This window comes from Ostrea edulis, chromosome 2 (genome assembly GCF_947568905.1).
Source record: "Ostrea edulis chromosome 2, xbOstEdul1.1, whole genome shotgun sequence".
Classification (NCBI taxonomy): Eukaryota; Metazoa; Mollusca; class Bivalvia; order Ostreida; family Ostreidae; genus Ostrea; species Ostrea edulis.
The window spans coordinates 107,346,357-107,371,742 of NC_079165.1; the positions used below are offsets into that span (position 1 = coordinate 107,346,357).

Genomic DNA, 25,386 nt, shown 5'->3' on the forward strand with positions numbered 1-25,386 from the left:
AAATATACACAGGAATTTATTATCGCGTAATTCCGCAAGAGGCATCACTCGCGAAATAAGATTACTTGTCTTTAATTTTACACATAAGAACTCATGATTAACTGATGACATGCGAATACAAGTCACTTCGCCATATTTAAAAGTATTCGCGTAAAATAAGGAATCTACAGTATCGGCTACTGTTACTTGTATAGATCTATAGCTGAGAAGTGTGGTCCAAAACATCCTACGTTTCTTATTAGTATGCCATTTCTGGGATATATTTTACCCAAATAAAATGACACGAAAAATCCTGCTTTCGACGTTTTCCCAACAGACATGTGCTCTAGTAGTGAAAATGGAATACTAGGAGACCGTGGAGGATTTACTTCAATTGTGAAAACATTGCAAAATCGTAGAGGCGTTACATTTCCTCCCTAAAATCACAGACTCAAACAGCCTAATAATGAACCACATGAAATGGACCGAATACTTACAAACTCTCAATGAAATTTTAATTCACTTTTATGCTACGATTGTCATGGTGTGAGTGCACCGCCAACACGTACATAGTCTCAGTTGCCATTGCCTCAAGACGGTCATAACAGGCCCTCCTTAAGTACACTGCTATTTCTCATTGCTTCCTCACAAATCTACTGCAAGTCAAGTACGGTTTCCCTAATTAGTGCGGTATTTACTGATGGATTTCCTGCCTACTGGTAGTGTGGAGGTTAGCCTGATCAGGGAGGATGGAGAGCTTGACATTTCTAATTCTAGTGTTTTGTAATCTAAAAGGTAAATATATGTATTTATACTAAAAATGGTATCAAATTTGAAATTATGTATGTATGCTTATCTTTGCAATTTTAAATATATCAAAGTATTCTAAGGTTAATAATTAAGTTAAACCTATTTTGGATTTGACTGATATGCCTTCTCTTTTTATCATTGAGTGTACCGTAACAATTATACGGTACCAATTTTGATGCACCAGATGAGCATATCGACAAATAATGTCTCTTCAGTGATGTTCAAGCCAAAGTTTGGAAATTCGAAATAGCAATAAACTTGTAAGAGCTAAAAGGAAAACTAGAGTGCCAAAGAGCTATGCATGAGGGAGATGATCCTTAATTTTGAAATGAATTTTTAAATTTTATCACAGCAATTAAATATACATCCGTATTTTCAAGCTAGTAAAGAAGTACTTCCCAACTGGGCTGTGGAGACCCTCGGGAACTAACAGTCAATTCACACCAATTATGATTTAATTAACTCTGTTTTCAGTGAATGCACAATATGAGGTCTTTAATGATCCCATTTCTTGGATAGCAGCGAAAGCTAGATGTGAAGATAATATCGGGAATCTTGCAATATTTCGAGCCTCTGCAAGAACGTTAAATACAACACAAATGGACGCAAGTATCCGACCCAATACTATGTATTGGGTGGGTGGTCGACTTCATGACCATGGATGGAACTTTTACGACACCAGGTGTTTAGTAAATTCCACAGGTACTATTATTCATTAATTATATTGTTTAAAATTGTTAATAAAGCTATAATCATGGTAATATATGGTCGTTATAACGATCTAGTTTGCCAATACAACCTATAATTGGGTCAAATGTTGTCTGACGTGTTTCATATCAATTGTAAGGCCGTTCTTTATACACTGATTTCGACTACGGAATACTCCGTTTTCTGATCAAGATATAGGGCTCACAGCGGATGTGACCGGTCGACAAGGGATCCTTACTCCTCCTAGGCACCTGATTCCACCTCTGGTGTATCCAGGGGTCCGTGTTTGCCATACTATCTATTTTGTATTGCTTATAAGAGTTATGAGATTGATCACTGTTCACTATCTTCACCTTTCATTTATATTTGTACGCATTGTTTTGAAATATAAACTAGATTTAAGTACTAAAAATATATCGTTGACCCATTCGTTACGCTAAACGGAACAGCCAATACAACCTTTGACCTTGATGACGCACCATGTTTGGTAATGATTACGCGGACAGGTAGTACTTGAATAACCGGATTGAACTAGTTTGCAAAAAACATGTATTCAATTGTCTATGAATTAAGAAATGTCAATTTCAAAGGAAATAAAAGACAAAACATTAAGTAAATGTAAAAAAAAAAATACGTAATGGTCAAACGAAATCAACATTCGGAATTGTTTACATATTGTACGTCTCATTCATGAATTCTTTTACTTGTGTAGAGGCGTCACTAGCTTTAGATGAAGCGCCACAAGTTTTGACCTCTACATGTCGCATACGGCCGGAGCTGTAAGAGTTGTTCATCGTACCAACGCCTGCTGCGACACGGGACTTCTGTTTTAAGGCCATATCTGAAAGACCCGCAACTCTCACTTCTAAATGTCGGGTGCTTGGCGAAGGAGCAGGCACTGCCTTCGTTAAACGTCTAAATTTGACGTATCACCGAGATCGAGAATCGAACTCAGTACCGCACGCATGAAGAGCGAGTTCTCTTTACACTAGGCCAACGAGACATTGGGATGTAAAATTGTCCCCAAAATTCTATTTTAACCCATATCATAAACTCAGCATTTTGTTTTAATTATAGGAAGTTTGCTTTTACTTTTTATCAGATAAGGGGAGTCCATCAAAAGAGATGATAGTGTATAAGGGATGCTTTCGTTCTTCCCTGATAAGAGGAGGGTTTCCACTAAAAAATATACACGCCAGGGAGTGCTTCGAACAATGTGAATGGAAGGGGAGTATCGGTTTATATGTGAGTGTTTTCTCGAATCATTGAATTTTCATATTCATACATGTGTTCATCATTACAAATCTTCATTTCACAGCATATATGTTAATACATGAATTCAAATGAATCACAAATATATCATAGCATGAAACAATTGTCATATTTCCAAAGTTGAAAAATGACTGCAATTTTTCCTTCTTTTAAATAAAATTTGATAGATTAGTACGAAAGCCTATTAGTATCATGTAAAAAAATTAATTCACATTCCATTATCTCGTAATTACGAGAAAAGATCTCGTTATTACGAGATAATTATCTCGTAATTACGAGAAAAGATCTCGTTGTTACGAGAAAAGATCTCGTAATTACGAGATAATCATCTCGTAATTACGAGAAAAGATCTCGTTATTACGAGAAAAGATCTCGTTATTACGAGAAAAGATCTCGTAATTACGAGATAATCATCTCGTTATTACGAGAAAAGATCTCGTAATTACGAGATAATGGAATTTATTACGGAATTTTGATCTCCAATTCAAAGGATTGTAAACTGGAGGTGTGAAACCTGTATATATTTAGATAGAGTTGTTACACGACTCCTTCTACAATATGTACCGACACAAACCCTCACCATTATTAGATGTACATGTACATGTAGCATCAGGTACTGATCTACATGTAGGAATGAGACTTCTTGAACTAAGTTTGGATTTTTATTTATCTATTATATTTTTACAAATCTAGATTATATACTCAAATGTATGCAATATTTTTCATTTTTATTGATCAATGCCAACATATATCTTTAATGATAAAATAATTTCGTACTGGTTACTTAAGATATTGAGTACGCGTGAGAGAGAGAGGGGGGAGAGAGAAAGAGAGAGAGAGAGAGAGAGAGAGAGAGAGAGAGAGAGAGAGAGAGAGAGAGAGATGGCACTAGTCCTGTACATGCATGTTACTAAGAAAGATGCATACACTTAAAGCACTAGATAGTGGTTTGTTAAAATAATAATATTTTCATATTAAAGATATTTTAAATTGAAAATCAATATATAAAATGAAACAATTCAAACATGTAATCATTTAATGAGATTAACAAAAAAGCGATCAAGGCCTCCATTGAAAATGGTATAGGAATCGTACAAGAATTCCAAATATTCATTCGCATTAAACAATTCAGCATCTAACCACAACTAAATATTCTCTACAGAGATACCTTTAGTTATCTTACCACCACCCCCCTCCCCTTCCCATCTATCGCGGCCCGCGACAATATATTCCAATGGTCTATTGTCTCCGACGACAGTATATACCGTGATGCAAAAAAGTATGCCTGGTCTCGGCGCACAATATGTAGTACATGTACATTGTATATGTACCAACGGACAATATGTACCGAGAGGGTACGTGCATATCGTCGCCGAGGATGATATGTTCCAAACGACAATATGTACCATCATAGTAAGTACTTAACAGTGGAATAACAAGAATCTTGAACTTTCAAATTCATACACAGTTACATTAAGCATTATGATAGTTTAACTTTATTATTAGCTTATATCATCGTAAAACTTGTAAAAAATTAATTGATTTAATTAATTGATAGTACAGAAACATACAAGGGCTACAATAATAAATCGTCGTTTTCTTTCTTTGTACTTTAAATGCATGAATAAACTTTCGTTCGGTAAGTTAGCTTTCTAGAAATTCTATTGGTCTACTTGGCATGCTTTGAATGGAAAGTGATTTCTTATATTTAAAACAGCATCCAAAACACACTGACAGAATGAGGAGAGGAGAGCTCATATAAAGACAGATATCATGTGACCAATATTTACATATTTTTCTCGTAATTACGAGATAATTATCTCGTAATTACGAGATCTTTTCTCGTAATAACGAGATGATTATCTCGTAATAACGAGATCTTTTCTCGTAATTACGAGATCTTTTCTCGTAATAACGAGATAATTATCTCGTAATAACGAGATCTTTTCTCGTAATTACGAGATCTTTTCTCGTAATAACGAGATAATTATCTCGTAATAACAAGATCTTTTCTCGTAATTACGAGATCTTTTCTCGTAATTACGAGATAACTATCTCGTAATAACGAGATCTTTTCTCGTAATTACGAGATGGGGGAATGTAAATTTATTTTTTGTATGATACTAATAGACTTTCGTAGATTAGAGATACCTGCGAAGGCACTAGAAGTTTTCTAGTTTGGTGACTAATAGACAAGAACTTCACTTGTTTCAGAGTACGATGTGTCTATGTGAGCACCATTTACACCAGCTGACCCGGCTGCCGGACGATGACTGCACTATTAAGTGTGCTCACTGTGAGAGTGAAACGTGTGGCGGGATTAAGGGCGTGTCTGTATACAGCTGTACGTCATCTTGTTGTATAATTATAAGTACTAAATATTCGTATTTCCTTACGTCTATAAATTCCCACAGACCGTCTATAAATCCTCACTAGACGTCTATAAATTCCCACAGACCGTCTATAAATCCTCACTAGACGTCTATAAATTCCCACAGACCGTCTATAAATCCTCACTAGACGTCTATAAATTCCCCCAGACCGTCTATAAATTCCCACTAGACGTCTATAAATTCCAAATGAACGTCTATAAATTCCAAATCTATAAATTCCAAATGAACGTCTATAAATTCCAAATGAACGTCCATAAATTTTCAGAGGACGAAATTTATATTACAATTTTAGAAACCAAAAACATGTTTACAATTGAAGAAACCAAAAACATGTTTACAATTTAAGGTCATAAATGGCTACTGTCGCACCTAGTCCTTTAAAAGTTTATATGTTTTAGAACAGTCATGCATTTAATCTCACATTCTCTACCAGATAAAAGAAGCCGCCAGATACACAGCATAGCTAACACCACCAGTAAAGAGCTGTGTGTGTTCGTCCAGACAGAACCGTCCGGGACTAGAACGCTGCACCCAGCGGACTGTTTCACCCACCTCAAGTACATATGTCGATTTGGTAATGTGGTTTTACTGATTACAATTTTTTCGTCAAAGGCGATTTCGAGATAGAGTTTTATCATCGATCTCCGTGTCTGTATGGTTTGAATATTAAAACATCTCAAATACAAGTAAGAGGTCATTGAACTTTAACGGTCATCTGATTATCAGACAGGTTTCATTCAGAAGGGTTGTGTGTTGAAGGTGCAATAAAACATCTGTAAACATGGTATAGGATTTAAACACACTGTCTGCTTATAACAAATACAGGCAGTCAGAAGGCCTCGGGTAGTAGGCTAATCCGACCCATAGGCAATAGAGAGCTTTTCTGATTAAAATGTGTCCGTCTTCTGGTGTCGATAGCTTTTAACAATTCGGGTTTCTCAAGAAGAACTGCTGGGCAAATTTCAAACAAATTCTTCAAAACGGATCCTTGCTTAATGGGAATTCCAAGTCATGACGTGATTTGTTTCAATGGGAAATAGGGTGGATGTTTGAGAATATTCTTCTCAATAACTACTCCACCCGGCAAGAAATTCAAATTTTAGAGAAAGTTTCTACAGGGAGTATAAATTCAGAACTGTTCAAAAGAGACTCCCAAGGCCAGGATTGAATCACATAGAAATATACATGGAACATCTTGAAAAATGCATTTACTCAGAAGCACAAAGGTTCCACTTAGGTACCATTATCAAACTTAGCATTCATGAAAGTGTATATTCACCTTTGTTTGAATCATAAACTGAAGAGCCAGGGCGGGGCCACAAATGGAAATGAAGTGTAAAATCTTTTACTAGCAAATCGTCTCGAGCACCACAAAAGTACAATATGTCAATATGCAAACATTCTCTAGTAGTATATAGATTAAAGTTTGTTCAAACTTAAAAACTTCCTTACTTTTAACTTATTGGTTGTGTCTTTACTGATCAAGCATTCTTTAATTCAAATGAAAATGCTTTATATATCATCGTGTTAAATCATACGCAGAGTAAAAAACTAAAACCACTTTCAATATCAGGCTGCATGCAATTCATTTTTGTTTTGCAATCTTTTGTAGACAATAGTTCATTTTGTGGAGAAACTACTCACTGTTTTCGCTCGTCATTCACTTCCTACACGTGGTCCACAGCCCATCAAACATGTAGATCTCTGAACGGAACTTTAGCTTCCATTGATATTGACGGGGATCTACCGATTGGAAAATTCTGGGTAGCAATGAAAAAGGACGTCCAATGGAGATGGCTGGATGGTACGGTATCTGTGAATATAGCTTATCAATTTCAAAGTGTGATAATACATGCCTCGTATTGTTAAAACATAGGATTGAAATCGTTGTAATATCTTCATTTGATGAGTGAAAACAGTTTTACTAGAATCTAGAATGAAACGTAGAAACAAAATTTTATGTAATCGGCTTCAAATCATCTAAACAAAAAATTTCTTATTGCGGTGGTAGTAAATGGTGATTCTCCATTTCTCGTTTTTCTTGATATGACACTGATCCATTTAAAAATGGTGCTAACACTGACACCAGGGAAGCCATTGATGTATTATTTGTACATGTATATGGAAAAATAGAATGCATTAAAGATCTTTTCAATCGCCCTTGTCAACATAAACATAAACCAACCACACCCTCCGAGACTTTGTCCACTGTGTGTCATTACAGGTAGTATGATTTCCTCCTCTCAGCTGTCAACATGGACAATCTCTGGAGATTCCGTTCAGAAATCAAAAGGAAATTGTGTGGCTATCCATATCTCGTCACGTAATCTGGCGAAATTTACAACTGTTACATGTGATGCGAAATTAGGTTTCGTTTGCCAGTACGGTAAATAAAATACAATGGCATAAGTCACGTTTTCCAGACTTGTCTCACATCCATGCAGTCAGACCACCCATGGAATATATGTATCTTAATTTTTCAGGGAATTTCAAGGAAGAGTCCTTCTTCTCCACTTCAATTGATCTGAATGTCATCGTAAATAGTACAAACACACAAAACAACACCACATTACAGCAACCAAAGAGAGACAGGTTACTTCTAACAAGTAAGTGTGCCGGTAAGTTTTCACCAGTCATCCCATATTACTCTCGATCATCGATACCACTAAAAGATTTAAAAAATGAACAGATGCCAAATCTCTGTTTCAGTTTTGTATCTTGGGGTCGGCGTAGTGTCCGGGATGGCGTTTGTGTTTGCTATCGGCGTTTTCATTTGCATGGCAAGGCGGTAAGCATATACAAGGAGTAGATAATTTCAGAATAAGTTCTAAGTACAAAGTTGTTTGATGAATAAAAACACTCTCGCATTCATTTTAGCTGTTGTGGAAGTACGAGCTCAGACTTTAAGCCTCTGAAATCTTATAAACAAAAACCGGAGATTGTCCATTGCAAAGCACTTGGAGAATGGCGAAGGGATGTCGAGGTACACCACAGTCCGAGAAGAGAATACCATCAGGATGATGAAATATTGGGAGAATGGCAAAGAGAAGGAGAAACATTGGGAGACTGGCATAGGACAGAGGAGAAAGAAGTGGGGGGCTGGCGGAGAGGCGGTGACGTCGTGTATGACGTACCTTCAGAAAATCGAAACGAAAATGTGTTCAGACAAAACCAGCGAATCATCAAACAGGGTTCTTGGCAAGGTGGGAAAGAGGTACACGTAACACGAAAGAATCAGACTGGTTCCTGGCGAGAAGGTCGAATGAAAGAACGACCTGTGATGGGCTGTGAAATCCTAAACACGTATCCCAGCCAGGAACGGGACTATCGAGACACTAGTTATACCATTCATAAGGCCCAGGCCGAGTCCCACAGACGCCCGAGGGAAAATGGTAGCATTACTATAGACCCAAATTATATGGAGAGCGATCTAGACATGCGTTTGCGCCAACCGATGCCACCGCCCGGAAATGACGTCTTTTTGGCTGACACATACAGTTTTCCTTTAAGAAACAGACAATCTTCAGGTGAAATTCACATGGACCCTGTCGAGTTGTACGCTACTGTACATCGTGCTGTGTATCAAGATGCGGATAACGAAGACCAAATGGTCTCAATAGTGTAAAGGAACTTGTAAATTCATTATGATCATATCTGACTGATTTCTGTTTGATTCAATACTTATTTTTCCTAACTGTGTTGAATTAAATGAGTTGCATACAAATATCTGTACATTTATACCAGGGCTGGATGCTAGATTTCAGTCTAGCAGGGATTAATCCTCAGATGCAAGGCTCCGGGGCCACCTTTAGGTCCGTAATGAGACGCAAGGGACGAAACCTCTAAAAGCTCTCACATTATCAAGCATTTTGATTGCATAATCTAGCATAGAATGAGCTATTTTTGGTACACATATAGTTTTACATCAAGGGCATTGTTTACATAATGAAAAAAGGTTAAACTATTTCCCATAAAATGTCTACATATTGAGTTTGTGTGGTTTGTTTTCAACATCGGTTACGGTGAACATGATTTCCCATTACAATGTAAGTACTAGACACATGCTGCTGAATTTCAAAACAGACACAAGATTGATCAAACAATCCCTATATGGACATGTTTGTTGGACTGCAGGGGCTTCAGAATTAAGGTCTGAACCAAACATGATTGGGGTGGTTTTGGAGTGGGTACCCTCTCGCATATGGAAGAAAATTTTGAAATTTCAAGGGGAGGGCTTATGCCCCACATGTCCCCTTAAACCCGCCAGTGTATGCACATCCGTCAAATCCTAGGGGGGCTTGAAATCAAACATTTAACTAACACTAAACTTGGTTTTGTATATTTCGAGTTAACTTTGGCATAGCTCTACAGTAAACCAGTTGAATAGTGCATAGATTGGCGTACTTACATGTAGAAGCTAATAGATGTATTAACATTAAATCATTAAAGGATATGACTAATTTGGACCTATATCCTAGAGTCAAAACCCTGGGTTGTGAAATTCACCATTTTGTACATCTTTTTCTGCTATTCCTTAGTATGCATTTAGATTTTATGCAGTATCAGCAAACTTACACTTAAACACTATACACTAAGTTTGGACCCACACTGGGGTCAAAACCCTTACCCCAGGGATCATGAAATTTACAATTTTCGTAGAAGCCTTTCTGCTTCACATCTTAATGCATTTAATTTTTCTTAAACATGTGCGATTATAGAGAAAAATATTTTTGAAAATCGGTCAATTTGGGGCAGTTTTTGTCCCACCCCTAATGTCCCCGGGGTGCAGGCGTCCTGAAGACCCCGGGAGTATCCACAAAGGGAGATGTAATCTTAGTTGAAATGTGAGTTACAATCTCCAAAATAGATTATTTAAAACTTTCTAACCAAGAGAGAGGGTCTAAGATCGTAATACACCCATCACCTCTGTATTCAGTTTCTTAATATCAATAAAGCAATTAAGAGCAGTTTGCAGCTTATAAAATCATTTGTTTGTTTTTTACAACCACCTTAAAGGAATAAGAATCGTCATTTATTCAATTACAAAATCAAATAAATGGCAATAAACAAACATATATACAGTTGGAATAAATAAACTAGGGACAATATTATGCCAAAATGCACCGGTTCAGTAAAAACTGTTTGACTAGAATAAACACATTTTTACATCACGCACCAGCGTTAAAACTACAATACAGGTGACAAGGAAGTCCCGAGTCATAATAGAAAAAACACAATACAAACACGTACCAATAAAAGTAAAATATGTACTCAAACATCTATAGTAATACAACATAATAGAAAAAACACAATACAAACACGTACCAATAAAAGTAAAAAAAAAAAATGTACTCAAACATCTATAGTAATACAACATAATAGAAAAAACACAATACAAACACGTACCAATAAAAGTAAAAAAAAAATGTACTCAAACATCTATAGTAATACAACATAATAGAAAAAACACAATACAAACACGTACCAATAAAAGTAAAAAAAATGTACTCAAACATCTATAGTAATACAACATAATAGAAAAAAACATAATACAAACACGTACCAATAAAAGTAAAAAATGTACTCAAACATCTATAGTAATACAACATAATAGAAAAAACACAATACAAACACGTACCAATAAAAGTAAAAAAAAAAAATGTACTCAAACATCTATAGTAATACAACATAATAGAAAAAACAATACAAACACGTACCAATAAAAGTAAAAAAAATGTACTCAAACATCTATAGTAATACAACATAATAGAAAAAACACAATACAAACACGTACCAATAAAAGTAAAAAAAAAAAAAAATGTACTCAAACATCTATAGTAATACAACATAATAAAAAAAACACAATACAAACACGTACCAATAAAAGTAAAAAAAAAAAAATGTACTCAAACATCTATAGTAATACAACATAATAGAAAAAACACAATACAAACACGTACCAATAAAAGTAAAAAAAAAAATGTACTCAAACATCTATAGTAATACAACATAATAGAAAAAACAATACAAACACGTACCAATAAAAGTAAAAAATGTACTCAAACATCTATAGTAATACAACATAATAGAAAAAACACAATACAAACACGTACCAATAAAAGTAAAAAAAAAATGTACTCAAACATCTATAGTAATACAACATAATAAAAAAAACAATACAAACACGTACCAATAAAAGTAAAAAAAAAAAATGTACTCAAACATCTATAGTAATATTACATCATAATAGAAAAAACATAATACAAACACGTACCAATAAAAGTAAAAAAAAAAAAAAAAATGTACTCAAACATCTATAGTAATATTACATCATAATAGAAAAAACATAATACAAATACGTACCAATAAAAGTAAAAAAAAAATGTACTCAAACATCTATAGTAATATTACATCATAAGAAAACTAACCATAATTTAATAACAACATATTTTCATGCACCGCAAAAAAGACAAGATAGGGCGTCATCTTCAGCTTTTAAAAACGTTTGAGATCAGAATTATGGCCATTTATACGTATAACTCTGTCATTCTACAAATAGTTCTGTGTGTCACTCTCCCTTTATTCGTGGATTTATATAGAATAGACTAACAATGAATTATTTACACTTGAATTGTGCATAACTCAAGTCTTTCCCAATAAAAGAATAGCTTATAGATGCATACAGGACCCGTTATCCAGAGCAGGAATTGAATGTAGCCGTCAGGCGATTATTCTATGATTAGATTAATTTTATGAACACAAGGAAATGTACCAAATGAAATACACATACATGTTATAGTCAAAATAAGCAGAGAGAGAGAGAGAGAGAGAGAGAGAGAGAGAGAGAGAGAGAGAGAGAGAGAGAGAGAGCAGTTTCCAAGTCACTTTGAACCACACACCCTCCTCTCCCTCTCTCTCTTTCTTACCATCTTTCAGATGGGACGTACTATGTGTATATTAGCGATCGTTCGAAGACCAATAACTTATTGGAAAAAATAATCTTTCTCTCTCTCGCTCTCTCTTTCTCTCTCTCTCTCTCTCTCTCTCTCTCTCTCTCTCTCTCTCTCTCTCTCTCTCTGGACGATGATGACATCCTCACAGGGTCTAGAAGAGAATACACGGATATGTCATTGTATTAAAGGCAAAACGTACTGTGTTAGGTCACATGTATCTGAATTCTAATAAGTAAAGAGAGAGAGAGAGAGAGAGAGAGAGAGAGAGAGAGAGAGAGAGAGATTTCAATTTATATCTATTTATGGATTAAAATTCAGATATCTGTAGTTAGGTATAGCTATAGAGACATCTATAAAACTTTATCTAATACTCTCTTTCAAATCAGTGGCGGATTTAGAGAGGACGCAGCCGGCGCCCCCCCCCCCCCTTAAAATTTTCAAATTTAAGGTAAATCGTGGTATCTTGTTTCGGAAAATGTACTAAACGATAAAAGAAGTAATAATTTCTTCCACTCCCGGAAAAATAAATGACAAAATCTTTTGATTCCCTGAATTACTTTATTGGGAGAACTTAATTTTTTCAACAACAAAAAAAAAAAAAAAAACTTAAAATGTGGGTCATTTTATTAATTTCACCTTATCAAAATGATAGAAAATAGTACCAATGACTAAATAGGAGAAATATTTCAAGCCCCATAAAATCTGTAAAATCCAGTCGTTGAAATTGAATAACTTTTAAACTTTTTGGTCCACAAATGGGAAAAGGGGGGGGGGTCTGGACCGGCTCACTTCTTTCTTTACTTGTATATGTATATTATTTGTTTGTATTTTCATGCTGCCCCTTGAGGGCCTTTGATTGGAAAATAAAATATGTTCTATGTTCTTTTTAAAAGAATTTTAACGCTAAAACAGTTCGGAGTTTTATTTTCCGTTCCGAAGACTTTGGTTTATATATAATAACATCTAGATCACAGCAGTGTTTCATACGGTTGTGGTTTTTGATAATCTTACTAAAAGGTTAAAAGATAGTGAATTTTACTTTCTTTTTTATTTACTACAAATGAGTGAATAATGGATAGTCGTGATAGAACGCTGTGGGTGGGAAATCTGTCAGAAAAAATAACAGAAGAAATATTGTACGAGTTATTTCTACAGGTGACGTCTAGATTATTTTTACTCTTACTGTCGTTTGTCCATAGACGGCTATAGTGATTTCGAATGTTTTCAGCTGCGTGCATGGCATTGTCACGATTGGGTACTTTGTGAGCAGACTGGTGAAATTTTAAAATGTTTCATGATGTTAACGAGGGCGTGGCCATATACACTAACTACGTTAATCCATGTGCAGTCGCTTGACAAAATTTCACGATTTGATCCTCTAAATTTTCACAAGGTCTTGGGGTGTTTGTGTGCGGCCTGCCTAATAGAAGACCTACAGGTAATTGAAGACTTACGGAAGACTTACAAAAATATAGGCTATTTACATCAAATCTAATATGATTTTTTCATTAAGCATGTCTCAAATATCTAATATAAACAAAAAAGTTTGATAAAAATAAGTTTTAAAGTGTATTTTCAAAGCTGGGTAGGGGCAACTGTTTTCCTCTCTTGACGACCTAGCGCAAGAACGATAACTCGTATAAATGTCATACTTGCAAATCAACTGTTCAATTAATAATCATTTCTTGTATATTTTCTTTGTTGAAAGATCGGGAAAATGTTTCAAAATTGTATATTAAAAAATAAAAGAAATGAATAACAATTGAACAGCTGATTTGTAGATATATATTTACGCGAGTTATCGCTCTTGCACTAGGTCGTCTAATAGAAAAAAAATTGTTCCCCATACTGAGCTTTATAAATATATTTTCATCAAAATTGTTTGTGTTTATTCTATATTTGAGACATGCTTAATCAGAAAATCATATTAGTTTTGATGTATATAGCCCACATTTTTGTAGGTCTTCTGTTAGTCTTCCGTAGGTCTTCAATTACCCGTAGGTCTTCAATTAGGTATGCCCGTTTGTGTGTGTGTTCTGGAATCCTAAAAACTGCTACCTCAAATTTCCATTTGTCTCCTTTTTATATAATACGGATGTCAGATTTTACAATCCAGGTCTCAATCGATCAGAGAACGAGAATAGTTTGTAAAAATATGTAATATTTGTTTGCACAGGCAATATATATGAAGAAACAATGCATTTTCTATCTTCTTTTAACCAAAGGATCTTTTCCTCACTTGCACAAAATGGAAGATGCACTCTTATTTGTCAGTCAATTTGCCTAAACTACTCTTAACAGTGTTCGAAATTAACCATAGACCGATAGACTGAATCTATGTCAAATGACACCGGTCTATACCAATACTGTAATTGGGATAGACCAAATTGTCTATGCTGATTTTTTAAGTTTAAAGCAATAGAGTTATCCCAAAAGTCGACTTCTGATAAACATTATGAGGAAAGGAGGACATTGTTATGGAAATGGAAAGAAAATATGCTTTCTATGTACATTAGAAGTAAATAACAATGTTTTAAATGTGTGGGTTTTTTTTCAATGTTGTGGTCTATGCTAATTCAATGAGGTCTATGTCATCTTGTTTTGGTCTATACCACATTTTAAACCAATTTCGAACACTGCTCTTACACACAATGTATGAGTTCCTAACTTGATGGAAATTGAAGAGTAAATTGAATTGACCGATGAGAGTGTGTCTTCCATTTTGGGTTATTGAAATTTAACATCTGTAAAATATAACACGGACTCCCTAGGAGACAATATGAGGTAGCGATTTTTGGGATTCCAAATTCCCCCATTAGAATAGGTGGTCACTGGTGTTAAATTTGAGTAACACAAAGTTCGTTGACGAGCCCCTGTGGCCTGTGACTAATTCAATACAAATTGTTCTTGAGATCTGACAATGTTATATACATAACAGGTGCATATTATATATATATTTATAATATATACATAGATACATACATACAGTCAGTTAGGGTATTCCAAACCTTTATTTTACATTTCGAATGCAAACAGTTGTAAACACTTAAAACCAACAAGGTTTTAATTAGTTGTTTGATATTGACGGAAATTCGGGTCACACCAATATATTGTGTATTTTTGTTTAAGAGACCTTGATGAGGGTCATAATTAGACCGCTTTTTTGGTGTGTTTGTTTATTCTAACATAGACGGCCCCTCCACACACACACTGCAGAAACACAGGGTGGATCATGCAGGAAAAGATCATTCATAGCAACTACTAACAATAAATCTTTTGATTTCAAAATGTTGTCATGATTATTTTTAAACCATTATCTATATATAGCCATTTGTGCTAATTTGTACTGACATTGCTATATAACTATGTATGTGTCAATATGACTACTTTTGATTTACTATCAATCATGCTCTTCACATTTTGAATTTTCTGTAACATTTTCATGTTGCCCTCAAAGGGCCCTTGATTGGATTTGAATCTGACATCACATCATATTTAACTGTGACACCTGCACATTGTACACAGTGTGTGTTCATGCTTTTATAAGAAGGGGTCATTAATATATATATCCATACTAGTCTCATAAACATGAATTAATTAACTGTACAAAGCAGTGCATACATGTGGGCAGCTCACTCATTCATTTGGTTGCAGTTACATACAACATACAACATAAGTGATTCGAAATACCTCAAACTGTAGGGTCTTGCAGATATGGTTTAAACTTTTATATGTTGAATCTAATGCTCATGAAAGCTTATGAAATTACCATTGTATTGATTTCTTAATGTTTATGTCATCCATCAATGATGAGAAATCCATGCAGTGTTCTCCACACGGACAATTTTTCTCTAAGGATAGCGACAATCTGATTAAAATCTAGCGACATAACATTACCGGCTTTGATCAGAGATCTGATGTTAATCAGATTAAGGATAGGGAGTTCATGAATATATTTGTTAATATAGATAAGATAAGATAAGTTTATTCCAATTTTGGGCCCAGAGGGCATAACAGTAAGACATTTTATAAAGAAGGAAATTCAAAAAAGAAAGAAAGTTTACAACATTAACTACAGGTTACATAGACTGCAAACTGCACGTGGATGCAGCATGTTGGGGAAACAAGTACATACATATATGAATTGCTAATCATGTATATATACAAGTAGATGGACAGTATATTATACTAATATATGAATAATAAACTATAATGATTTTTGCAGTTTTAAAGCATCACTTCTTTTTCTGAAAGTTTGCACTAAATATTCACTCAATTTGACAAATACTGGTTTGTCTTCATTAATCATCAACCAAGTAAATTTGTCCTTATTTGTTAGATAGATAAAAAATTTTGTTGAGCTTGTATATACCATTAAAAAACATATTTCTCTCTTCAACATAGAATGGACAATCAGTAAGGAAATGAAATTCATCTTCAACACAATTAAGGTTACATAATTCACATATTCTTTTGTTTCTTTCTAAAGAAATCTTCTGGCCAGAATTGGTTTTTGTTAATTCATATCTTCCTCTTTCAATTCGAAGGTCATGTGCACTAATTTGAAATCTACATAGAGTTTTTCTTAATTCTAGGGATTCTAAAAATATATAACTTTCCATAGTAAAGTTTTCTTTATACGAAAAATATGTTGTGAGTTTTCCTGATTTCTGACCCTCTTCACGTCGTTTTGACCAGTATATCCACACATAATATCTACCATTTTATTTTTTGTATGTAATTAGTATCTACCTTGCTGGTGTTGATTGTTTGGTTGTCGTGTGTGTCGTGCAAAGTACATCAATGCATGAAAGTAAAATCCTGAGAATGTGGTTGATTCAGAATACCCTCAATGATCATAGTAAACAGGTCCAACTGTGGAAAGGCTATGTTTGACAGGATAGATTTGCACCCTGTTACGAGGGGGTGAGTTACCTGCACAAACAGACAACATACTCTCTGTATGCATCACACAGCCAGCAGATGAAGCAGTCGATACTCATTGATGGCTTGAAGATGAATTTCGAATTACTTTTCCTATAATGTATTAAATTTCAAATGCCTGGCTCCAATGATTCTTCAAAAAGCAAGTGTCTATATTGAATAAATTTGTTGAGTTTACCTGGTATTATAGTATGTTTTAGTATATTATAATTATTTTCGTATTTTCAGGCTGGACCTCTTGAAAAAGTAACAATTCCTGTGAAAGATGGGCGTCGACAGAGGTTTGCATTTGTAACATTTAAACATGAATGTTCAGTACCCTACACTATGCAGCTGTTTGATGGATTGAGAGTATGGGGAAATACCTTGAGGCTGCAACACCGAACAGGTATTAAATGATATCAAAATACTCAAAATAGATACAGCATGTATGAAACGATATCAATATAAACACAGAATAGGTATTAAACACTCAAAATAAACACATCATGTATTAAACAATATCAAAATAAACACAGCATGTATTAAACAATATCAAAATAAACACCGAACAGGTATTAAACAATATCAAAATACTCAAAATAAAAACAGCATGTATGAAACGATATCAAAATAAACACAGAACATGAATTAAACGATATCAAAATAAAACAAATGTATTACATAATATAGAAATGAAACGCAATATGTATCACATGATATCGAAATAAAACACATGTATTGAAAACTATCAAATAAAACACAGCATGTATTACTTAAAGGGAAAGGCAACCCTAACCACATTGTTGCTCTTATGAATAAAGTATTACTTATTGATATCATAAATGACAGTCTTTAACAACAACAATCCTTGCTTAACGATAAAACCAATATTAATCTTTCATATATTTTAAATTACCCGCCACTAAGAGAGCAGCCATTAAAATTTAATTTATGACGTCACACCGTCGGTTCCGGTTTATTTTATCAGCAGCACTGTAAACATGACAAGTCACGAACAGTTAAGTTTGGAACCGTATACATTTGAACCCGTTCTTTTGCAAGAAGAAATTCAGAAAATAAAACGCCCTGTCGAGTCACAGACCAGGCAGTTGGTACACGTTTCTTCATACAAATGCCTCGAACCTCAACTTGTCATTACGCAAATGATGGATCCACAGTGTACATAGTCTTTTCTTTTCAGATGACTTGGCTGGGTCAGGAATTTAAAAAAACACACTTTTTTCTCTTCTGCCCTTCACATTAGTGCAATTAACAACTTGACAGGAAGGCATCAACCTATTTATTTGTAAAATCTACCACATGCACATTTTTGATGATCTTAGAATCTTATTAAAACCGGAACAGACGGTATGATGTCAAAATTATTGATTTTTGTGGTCTTGAATAGAAAAGAGTTTCACATCATGAGAGCTTCCATAGATGGCGGGAATTTAAATTTTTATTGTTTTCAAATTAGTACTGAAGCTTATCTAAGCCGTATTTCAACAGAATAGTATGACAAATTTTTATCATATTATTAATTCTATCATTTATCACGTATAATATTTTGGGGTTGCCTTCCCTGTAATATAAAAATAAAACACAATATGTATCACATAATATCAAAAGAAAGCACATGTATTAAATAATATGAAAATAAAACACAGCATGTATTACTTAATATAAAAATAAAACACAATATGTATCACATAATATCAAAAGAAAGCACATGTATTAAATAATATGAAAATAAAACACAGCATGTATTACTTAATATAAAAATAAAACACAATATGTATCACATAATATCAAAAGAAAGCGCATGCATTAAATAATATGAAAATAAAACACAGCATGTATTACTTATTAAATATAAAAATAAAACAATATGTATCACATGATACATGTATCGAAATAAAACACAAAATGTATTACGCAAAGCCAGATTTAAAAAAACGGCGGATGTTAAATAACAATATCAATATAAAACTCTAGTGATTGTTTAAACATGGTTAGTGTTGAGAGGGACAAGAAAAGCTGTTATCTTATGTAGTTGTGAAGGTAGTTGTAACTGTCAACAGTTGATATAATTCTGATGGTTGATTCACTTCAGTATTCAGCTGTACACGTACAAGTAGATTTAAACTGAGATTGGCTGACATATCAATGCATTTCAGAATTTTGTTAGATTGAGGTTTTTTTTATAGCTGCAAGAAACAATTTATAATGATTTGATGTTAAAAATACATTTTATTTTTACTTGTGTGTAGGGTCATCATCAAGTATTCCTCAAAGCAGTCCTCAAGAGAGTGTTCCAAGTGGTTCTCACTTCAACCAGATCCCTGTTATGCATACATTGCAAAGAGCTCACACATGGCACGGAGGAAGGGACCCTCAAGGTTTCCAGGGACAGGGCGGAAGGGATTTCCACAGTCATGGAAACAGAGATTTCCAAAATCAAGGAAGCAGAACTTTTCAAGGTCATGGTAGTAGAGATTTTCAAGGTCCCAGTAGTAGAGATTTTCAAGGTCATGGAAGTAGAGATTTTTCAGGTCACGGAAGTAGAGATTTTCAAGGTCATGGAAGTAGAGATTTTCAAGGTCATGGAGGGTCACACAGTAGGGGCAGTGGGAGGCGAGATGATAGGCATGGCCAAGAGCCACAGAGAATGGAACAGATTTCACTGCAAGGAAATCACTTTTACACTAGCAACACTGCTCAAGATGTGAATCCAAGGGATCGTGATTATTATAGTGAAAAAAGAGACAGACTCATGAGTAAGCAGAAAGCCAGTTTAGAAATTCAACGTCACAGGCATGAAAAAAGAAATCGTGATCACTCGAAGAGTCCGTATGATAGGGGTGGTCATTCACAACCGTGGCAAGAAAGGCCATATAGACAGTAGCAGCGCCCATTTAATTCTGAGATTGGATAAGTGGCATTTTGGCAGCATTGTTATACTATAATAGATTTGTTTTTTTAAGATGATGTTTCTGTAGTACCAGGCTTCAATGGTCTCTGTGACAATGTAAAGGATTTATATATACATTATACCCTGTTTAGTTGTCTCTCTTATGCAAGTCATTCAATTCATAAAATTGAAAAATAAAATTTGTAATATTTAGTTTGCTTGTTTGATTTAACAGATGCACCCAGTCTAAACTGTAGGGCAATCAAAAGAATTTGTTTATTTAGAAATTTATGATGCTCAAAAACATTTTGGAAACCTACATTTCTTAGCCTGTCTAGAGTCCCTGTAATGCTTGATCTTGCATCTGTACCTGAATGCTGGTGAAAATCCCTCTCCTTTGACTGAAAGAAGGCATGTTTGTCAGCATTAGAGTGATGTCATTTTCTTGTCCCCAGCTAGTGAAACTGAAGACATCCCTAGGTTTGAATTGTTTCCTCTCACTCAGTTTGTCCCCATTTTATTTTCCACACTTTCAATTTTGCTTGGAGGTGTTGATATTTGAACATCGCAATGTTGCTTTTTAATGGATGTTACAACAGAATGTAGGTCATTTTCATCTTATTGGCCCACTTTTAGAAGAGTTATATCCCTATAAATTGATTTTTTTTTTTTAAATTTGTTTGTTTGTTTTTGGCTGTATTCTCTTTAATAAGCTTTGCAATATTGATAAGAAACTACATTGCAACTCTTTAGATTTCTAATAAGTAATTTGATACTAGTATATTAATTTCAGCTCACCAGGGCATCTGACAAGAGCTTTCCTGATCACCTGTTTGTCTGTCTGTCCATTCCTATATACTCCCTTGTTCTCTTATTGTAGCTCCACTCTACTCCTTGATGCCATGATTTGAACAAAATTGAATCTATGCTGCCTAAGGATGTTTGCATAATCAAGGCCCAGGAGTGCTGTTCTTGAGAAGATTTTTCCTATAATTATATCCACATGCAAAACTCTGTTCCCTTACTGTAGCAGCACCCTATCCCTGGGGGCCATCATTTGGACAACTTGAATCTTCACTGTGTTAGGAAGCATTAACATAAGTTATCTTTTCTGGTCCAATGCATTGTTCTCAGGAAGTTTTTAAATTACCTCAGCCTAATTATACCCCGCTCAACAAGTTGTGGGGGGGTATACTGGAATCGGGTTGTCCGTCCGTCTGTAGATGCAATGGTTTCCGGGCTCTAAAGCATTATCCTTTCCACCTACCGTCACCATATCATATATATGGACTACCCATGGGATGAAGATGTTCCCTATCGATTTTGGGGTCCAAAGGTCAAGTGCACTGGACAGCGAAGTAGCAATATGGTTTCCGGGCTCTAAAGCGTTATCCTTTCCACCTACCGTCACCATATCATATATATGGACTACCCATGGGATGAAGATGTTCCCTATCGATTTTGGTGTCAAAAGGTCAAGCACACTGGACATCGAAGTAGCAATATGGTTTCCGGGCTCTAAAGCGTTATCCTTTCCACCTACAGTCACCATATCATACATATGGACTACCCATGGGATGAAGATGTTCCCTATCGATTTTGGGGTCAAAAGGTCAAGCACACTGGACATCGAAGTAGCAATATGGTTTCCGGGCTCTAAAGCGTTATCCTTTCCAACTACAGTTACCATATCATACATATGGACTACCCATGGGATGAAGATGTTCCCTATCGATTTTGGGGTCAAAAGGTCAAAGGTCACATGCACTGGACATCGAAGTAGCAATATGGTTTGGTTTGTCATGCCATTTGTTTTTTACACTCAGAAAAGAGGTAGTTTATACCTATTACCAACACCCTTTGGGAGATTGGGGTAAGCGGGGGGTATTCTTAGTGAGCATTGCTCACAGTACCTCTTGTTTTGCCTAAAGTCGCCCTAACAGAAGCTCTGTCATTGTATTAGAGCGTACAAGCAATGGAATAGTATGTTAAAGTGTACAACAAGCATTGGAATAGTATATTAAAGCGTACAAGCATTGGAAGAGTATGTTAGAGCGTACAAGCAATGGAATAGTGTGTTAATACAAGCATTGGAATAGTATGTTAAAGCGTACAAGCATTGGAATAGTATGTTTAAGCGTACAAGCATTGGAATAGTGTGTTAGAGTGTACAAGCATTGGAATAGTGTGTTCGTATGTTTCCTTTCTCTCTGAATGATTATTTAAATGGTTGGTATATCAGCCAAATCTCTGTGATTAAACTGTAGATCCACCCCACATGTAAATATTTTTATTTTTTGTTTGCCTTACAAAGTAGGAGAGTTCACATACAAACAATTAGTCACATCACAAACTACATTTACCTTATTGAAAATTCACGAGACTCCTGAAGGGGTGAAATATGATGAAAAAATATTATGTTTGAGGAAAATACAAAGTTTTATTCTTCTTTCCACACAACTGCCTACACCCATCACGTAATGCATTGTATAGAATTCTTGTATTCAGGTATAATAATAGTTTATGTATATTAAGCATTGTTAAGGTTGTACATATTTCAAGGTTTTTCTTTTTTTGCGGAGCATGGATATCGGCCTGGGTAGCTCAGTGGTTAGAGCACCTGACTAGTAATGCAGGGATTCCCGATTCGATTCCTGGTCCAGCCAAAGATTTTCTCCTCTCTCCTATATGCTACACTGTGTTGGGCTTTGTAATATTTTGGTCCACCTAACTCGTAGTTTTCAAGCTACAGCTTGCATAATAAGCAGGATATCAGTGCATGCAATGTGTTAAAATTACTGCAAGACTAGCAACAGGACTAGAGCGGCCCTTTTAAGAATATACTGTCTGTCAGGACTCAAATTGTTCTGGGCATGTTTTGAAAAATGACATTTTCCAATGCAACACTTTACTATAACAATGAACTGCAAGAACTTATGTTGTAAGTTGTAACAAACCTGAAAACAATTCTTTTACCTGTGACCTTGAAGGTCATGACATACTAGAAAACAATCAACCTCTAATTCTTCAAGAACGAGAAATAAATGTTTTGATTTGGACAAGAATTGTACAATTTTTCTAATACATGTACCTAGACATCATCCTTGCTGTTTAATGTTTATCTAAATACCCATGACACCAGTCAACATCCATAGGCCTCTCTGTGTTCTATCGACCTTGTCCATGACTGATTATATAATGAGCAACATTTGAAATACTGTAGTACTGTACATTGAACATCTCTCTGTAACATTGGTGGTTTGTGAAAATTGTGCAGCTGAACATATTTATAAAGTCACGGCACATGTACATATTCTTTTATAAGCTTTATTCAAAAACAAGTCATCAAATATCAAGATACACACATTATATATAATACATCATGTGTTATTTTCACTCTTAACAGAATTAAAAATATATAAAATAATATGCACCACGATTCATATTGCTGCTTTACAATATTCATTAACTTCAATAACTATGAAAATACAGGAACACTTCCAATATTTGGCACATGAGCAAACTCTGTATAATACATATAAAATACTCGGTGAACTCGACACAAAATGAGAAAAAAGAACAAAATATGGAATGCATGGACTCAGACAACGTCATCGGTAAGATCAACTTCCCCATAAATTCCCATCATCTGTGGAGGGGGGACATAACAGTTACATTTCTTCTCCACAGAAGCTATTCGGTCGTAATGATTGCCATTGGTGTGGCATAGTGTTATGTAGCACTGATCGTAGACAGACGCCTCCTTGTAGGCAAACCTCGGTGAGAAGAGAAGCCAGCGATACACATCGCCCGTGTGGTCGGGGGAGAGGACGTAAATGTCCCGCTGTAGGAGCGTGGCAGTGATGTATATTTCTGCCTGTGTGGCCCACGTCCCCGGTTTCCTCATGGATTTGATGTGTTCGCCTACAGAATCATCAATGAACTGTTCAAACTCCTTTGGATAGGTCTCTAAAAGATCAACAACTGCTTGTCGTAGATCCCTGTGACAGCTTTCTGTCCCATATATCACTTTACTAAGAGCTCGGAAGAAACAATTGCCATCCCCTCGAATATAATCCACGCATCGACCTTCTTTATCCAAGATAGCTTTGATAATGTCGTATGCAGGGTAACTAGGTGTGGCGATAATATTCACATTCTTTTCGGAGGTTTTGTTTGCTAAATGAATACTGCTGTCACTTCCGAAAAAATCACAGAGGTTTTGAAGTTGTTTTGCCTCTTCTTCTGAGTCAACATCAATGTATTCCAGCTGTTTACAATCTTTGTTTTCCTTCTCCAATGTGGGCTTGAATATAAAGGCTTCCTCCAGATCCTTTTCTACTCTCTGTTTCGCTACTTCTGATTTCGTATCTCTGTCTACCCATTTCTCGGACGGTCCAGAACTGTTTGTCATGCTGGAGAAAGTTCTCTGAACACCATGGAGTTCCTCTGCCTTGGACCCATTACGTTTTCCAGACTTGGACAAACTCCGACGACGACTTGGGACTTTCACTCCATTATTGTTGACACAAAGATTTGAAACACCACACTCCCCCCCATCACACAAATCAATCATATCTCCTTCTGGGGATTCAGGGTCTTCAAGCTGATTTCTATCATAAGATTTTTTATTATTCCTTCGAAGTCTTTTCACTTCGTCTGGGCTGACTGGCTCCCAAAAGTCACCCGGAATATCTGCGCCATTGAACAAGGCGCTGGCTCGGTTTGTCTGATCCTGACTGTTTGTGAGGTGAGGAGAAGGTTCTACAAAAACAGGAATTTCTCTAAAAGGGTTCAATTCTCGACTGGCCCTTTGGAACATGTCAAAAAAATCCGATGGAGGATCTGGATAAAAATTTGAGTTGTATGGAACCCTCATGATGTCCAGTTTCATTCTTTTACCTGAAAAATGAATATATAGTCCTGTCACAACAAAGAATTCGTGATTCACTGATTGTACACCATGTCATGACCATCTTAATGTCAAAATTTCGTGTGACACAGGTACAGTAACACACAGGTAAAAATCCTTACCTTATTAAGTGGTAGATACATATGACTAAAGTGTACACTGTTTGTGATGCATTCTGACTCAGCATGTTGTTATAATCCTTACTGTTTACATTCCTGAAAGTTCGTGAATCATCGAGCGTGTAATGGCGAAGAGTTTCCCCCCTTTAAATCACGTGGTCATGATTGTGACGTTTCATTCAGCGGAATACTTCAGGCGCGGATCCACTAATTCCTCCAAATGGGAAAATACACTCTACTCTGAACCTCGTCACTATCAGTGGAAGCTATTTCATATCTTTATACAATTTGATGCTCGTTTTAATGTTTCCTTTCATGTAAAAGATTTAAAGTTGAACTGTGTCCTATTCATAAACATATGATGAAACAGAGTGGCGCATGCAACTAGACATCAGGAATGTTG

The 25,386-nt window shown here is 35.4% G+C and overlaps 3 protein-coding genes across 4 annotated transcripts; 2 read left to right on the forward strand and 1 right to left on the reverse strand.

Annotated features, from left to right (window-relative positions):
- Positions 1–560: 560 nt before the first annotated feature.
- Positions 561–8,886, forward strand: LOC125681652 (uncharacterized). 2 transcript variants are annotated; one of them, XM_048921829.2, is made up of 10 exons: positions 561–774; positions 1,264–1,491; positions 2,600–2,742; positions 4,984–5,113; positions 5,596–5,736; positions 6,775–6,966; positions 7,387–7,548; positions 7,646–7,768; positions 7,872–7,950; positions 8,040–8,886. In XM_048921829.2, exons 1-10 carry the CDS (start codon positions 729–731, stop codon positions 8,785–8,787), a joined length of 1,992 nt encoding a protein of 663 aa, XP_048777786.2. In that variant the 5' UTR covers positions 561–728; the 3' UTR covers positions 8,788–8,886. The 2 variants fall into 2 exon arrangements, with proteins under 2 accessions (XP_048777786.2, XP_048777785.2); XM_048921828.2 differs by having other exon boundaries at positions 620–774; positions 7,646–7,780.
- A 4,232-nt stretch (positions 8,887–13,118) lies between these two features.
- Positions 13,119–20,165, forward strand: LOC125681582 (RNA-binding protein 7-like). Its single transcript, XM_056155997.1, has 3 exons — positions 13,119–13,270; positions 17,288–17,447; positions 19,312–20,165. Exons 1-3 carry the CDS (start codon positions 13,187–13,189, stop codon positions 19,944–19,946), a joined length of 879 nt encoding a protein of 292 aa, XP_056011972.1. The 5' UTR covers positions 13,119–13,186; the 3' UTR covers positions 19,947–20,165.
- A 3,098-nt stretch (positions 20,166–23,263) lies between these two features.
- Positions 23,264–25,140, reverse strand: LOC125681577 (uncharacterized). The gene is made up of 2 exons (XM_048921731.2): positions 24,987–25,140; positions 23,264–24,854 (listed from the first exon to the last, which is right to left on the reverse strand). The coding sequence occupies exon 2, from the start codon at positions 24,844–24,846 to the stop codon at positions 23,554–23,556; it is 1,293 nt and encodes a 430-aa protein (XP_048777688.2). The 5' UTR covers positions 24,847–24,854; positions 24,987–25,140; the 3' UTR covers positions 23,264–23,553.
- Between the last annotated feature and the right edge of the window lie 246 nt (positions 25,141–25,386).

Coding starts and splice junctions, on each gene's coding strand:
- LOC125681652 (XM_048921828.2), top strand. CDS start 729: ATGGAGAGCTTGACATTTCTAATTCTAGTGTTTTGTAATCTAAAAG. Junction 7,781..7,871: donor TCTAACAAGTAAGTGTGCCG/GTAAGTTTTCAC, acceptor TCTCTGTTTCAG/TTTTGTATCTTGGGGTCGGC. Junction 7,951..8,039: donor TTCATTTGCATGGCAAGGCG/GTAAGCATATAC, acceptor CATTCATTTTAG/CTGTTGTGGAAGTACGAGCT.
- LOC125681582 (XM_056155997.1), top strand. CDS start 13,187: ATGGATAGTCGTGATAGAACGCTGTGGGTGGGAAATCTGTCAGAAAAA. Junction 13,271..17,287: donor TGTACGAGTTATTTCTACAG/GTGACGTCTAGA, acceptor TCGTATTTTCAG/GCTGGACCTCTTGAAAAAGT. Junction 17,448..19,311: donor GAGGCTGCAACACCGAACAG/GTATTAAATGAT, acceptor ACTTGTGTGTAG/GGTCATCATCAAGTATTCCT.
- LOC125681577 (XM_048921731.2), bottom strand. CDS start 24,846: ATGAAACTGGACATCATGAGGGTTCCATACAACTCAAATTTTTATCCA.